General features: G+C 35.2%; 1 protein-coding gene across 1 annotated transcript in view; it reads right to left on the bottom strand.

Annotated features, from left to right (window-relative positions):
* Positions 1-3,343, bottom strand: part of LOC117101898 (adhesion G-protein coupled receptor G2-like) — a 26,911-nt gene that overhangs the window by 11,480 nt on the left and 12,088 nt on the right. The window contains exons 4-6 of the mRNA XM_033242015.1: positions 2,493-2,606; positions 1,734-1,802; positions 1,018-1,293 (exon numbers count right to left, since the gene is read on the bottom strand). Of these exons, the coding sequence (XP_033097906.1) occupies positions 1,018-1,293; positions 1,734-1,802; positions 2,493-2,606 (459 nt within the window). The remainder of the gene's footprint in view (positions 1-1,017; positions 1,294-1,733; positions 1,803-2,492; positions 2,607-3,343) is intronic.

Raw genomic sequence — 3,343 nt, 5'->3', positions numbered from 1 at the left:
AAAGAAAAGAAAAAAAAAAACTATGTCAAGCAGTAGACATCTGCCATTGGTACAGTAGCCTATCTTAAGCCGGACACTCACAGCGTCGTACTACGAATCCCCATTTGCTTCCGGCGAGAGATAGACGACGCAACGCCGCGGCGCGCCTTCTGCTGATTATCAGTGGCAATCTGAACGGATCTTCATTGAAGACCATCCGTTGGGTTCGCGTCTTCGCGTGCGTCCTTCGTCGCGTTGTCGTCGCGTCGCCGTCGCACGCAGTGAGTTACATGCAAGCAACCCTTCTATACACTTCCAGAGCAAGGTCTATTATTTAAACTGCGGGATTAAACTACTGGCATTCTGAAAATGAACAAACTATAATTGTTTCTATCAAATTCGCCAATTTACAAACAAGTTACTATACACTTAACCTTTACCTTTATGTACTACTTATTTCCTAAAAGTACTGAACTAGAGGGATCTTAAAGATGTATTGTCCCTTGCTAATGTCAAACAATCATAAAAAAATAATTTTGAAATAAACTTGCTCATATTGCAATAACATACAACTTATTAACTTGGGCATAAAAATTATTGAATTTATAAAAATGTGTACCCTGATTTTTAAACCAAAAAATTATAATAAAAAATAATAAAACACTTCCAGTGACTGGAAGTGTTTCTATCATTTTTCGCTGTAAACTGATGGGTAGACAATTTTTAAATACATTAATTTTTGTGTTCAAGTTGATAACTTTTATGTTACTTAAAAATGGACAAGTTAATTTCAAAAAAATATTTTTATGATTTTTTATTTTGGTATTTAGCATTGGACAATACATTGTTAATATTGTAATTTTTTTTTTTTCTTTATGTTCTGTGTTGTTTTTCTTGAGATTTTAATGTTTTATGTGTACTGGGCCCTCTGGGAGAACAGTAACTTCTTACTGAAGAGGTAACCCAGTATAAAGAATAAATAAATAAATAAAATAAAAATATTGGATTTGGGGTGTAGTTTATTGTCACAATGATTACCAGAGGAGTATACAGAAAGTCGGTCAGGACCGCCACATATTTCTCCTGAGTTTCCCACACATGCCATATTACATGAAGACTCTGTGCGTATACCATGGACGTCATAAGTGTCATCATCACAAAAACATTCCCTGCTAAACTCCAAACCAGCGTACGGATAGCCTTGATAATAACAATGTTGTCTGCAGACGTCTATCTCCATATTATTGCTGTAGAAATATCCATATGGCATTGCTCTGTCTGACGTCACATCCTTAAAGCATCCTCGGTACCCTCCTGTTATAACAAACAAACAAAAATCTACTGATAGGCCTATTACAAGTATACGGCCTACATTGCAGGTGAATGAAGTATCTCACACAAATACTCACATAAACAGGGGTGGCGCCAGGATTTGCCCGACGGGGGGTCGAAGCTCCCTGACGAGGGCATCCCAGGTCCCCGACGTGGGGGTTGGGGATGGGGATGGCGGCTTGTCGCACAAAATTATTCGAAAATAGTGACAATATAACAACAATAGTGTAATATTTAGCTGAAGAGGGTATTAGAATGCGGATTAAAAGCTACTGGTGAGAAATAATCTTAATTTCCTAGCTTAACATAAATGAAATTCGATATAATAATGATAATGACGATGATGATAATGATAATATAAAAGTGATAAGGATAACTTTAATAAATATTAATCATTTAAGTGTACTGCACACCATACTTACTGATCATCGTATTTGTTGTTGCAGTGCTGTCGTCTCGATCAGTTGTAGTAGGAAGGGTTGTAATCACATCTGTAGTTGGAAAGCTTAGAATTTAATTTGCAATGAAAAAATGTTCTTAGAGGATTTGGTGTTATGTAATGTAGTTAGGTTTATTTAGCACTCGAGGTGTGAACTAGCTATTACAGTAACTTGCTTCTCCCTTATGGTTCTATTTATGTATGAGCCACTAGATGTACTAGATTCTTAAAAGTATCTACTTCGGGACCAAAACAGTTTTTTCGTGAAGGGGTATACTTTTTAGGGGGACATTAATAATAAATGTGAAATCGTCTAGTTTTGGCACGTGGTCATACAACGGTGACACAGATACAAAATGTATCTGTGTCACCGACTAACGAGTTTTAATATAGGCCTAATACTCAGTAATACACAACACGCCCGTGTTCAGACACAATGGGCAGTACAGCAGTTTAATCTCCCTGGCTTAATATTGATTTTTGTTCTGTGATAATCACCTCTATTAACATTTTATCTTGTAGAAAGGTGCCATACCCAAGGACCAACTGCCAGAGACACATCTGGAAAGGTAGTCCAATCTGCCACTGAGTATTAGGCCTACTGAAAACCGGTTAAAGTATTTTTAACAAAATTTAGATGGAGGCGCGCAGATGTGTGTTATGGACTTGTGTGCACACTATTATATCATAGGAAACTACTCACTTTTATATCATAGGAAACTACTCAAATGAAACATCTCACCTGCTTCACATACGAAACGCATACTATAATTACAACTCGTTGGATGCCAGAAGTTATTACCGGCACTTGAAATAATGGCACAGCTTGAATGAGGATTCTGATACACACCCCAATCTATGAAAATATCGTAATATAATTATTTTGTAGTTCGGAATTGACCAGGGAAATATCGTACGAATGCCAGCACCTTTGTATATACCCCGGAATGTGAAAGGCGCCATATAAATTCGTTTAAAAAAAAAAATTAAAAATAAAGATAATAAAAAAAAAATGAACTAAATTAAAGAAATCATCATGTGTATATATAATTGCTAATACTATTTCAACAATGCACAGGTAAAGTGGCCCCATAATGATGTTAATATACAAAAACACTATCATCAGCAGAGTTCTCAATGGTACACTACAGTAATACTGTATAACAATGAACTACGAAATTCAACAAGTTTAATAGCTTCTTTTTACTATTAGCCTACAGGTTAGGTTTAGTTACACATAAAGGCTAATCAAAAGGCTATTGTTCACGATCTGCTTCTCCAATCATTTGTATGCAAACTCGTCTTTAATTGTATCACTTGATCCACCTGATGAGAATCAGCTTTGTTGACTATACAAAGCAAATATGTATTGGAATAAATGTATTTTATTTTGAAATAACCGTTAACTACATTGTATTACACAATGACGGTGCACCTCGAGAGGGCGTTAAGTACGTAACATATAATAATAATAATCAAAATTATTGATATATATATATATAGGCCAATATATGTATATATGCACTGTCTGTATATATATGCATATATATACATACATATACATATAGGCCTATATAATATATATATATATAT

Source organism: Anneissia japonica, unplaced genomic scaffold, assembly GCF_011630105.1.
Source record: "Anneissia japonica isolate Jap-2015-1 unplaced genomic scaffold, ASM1163010v1 scaffold4988_len2956909_cov206, whole genome shotgun sequence".
In the NCBI taxonomy this organism is placed as follows: domain Eukaryota; kingdom Metazoa; phylum Echinodermata; class Crinoidea; order Comatulida; family Comatulidae; genus Anneissia; species Anneissia japonica.
Note: the sequence above shows the minus strand (reverse complement) of the source record. Positions and strands in the feature narration are given on the sequence as shown.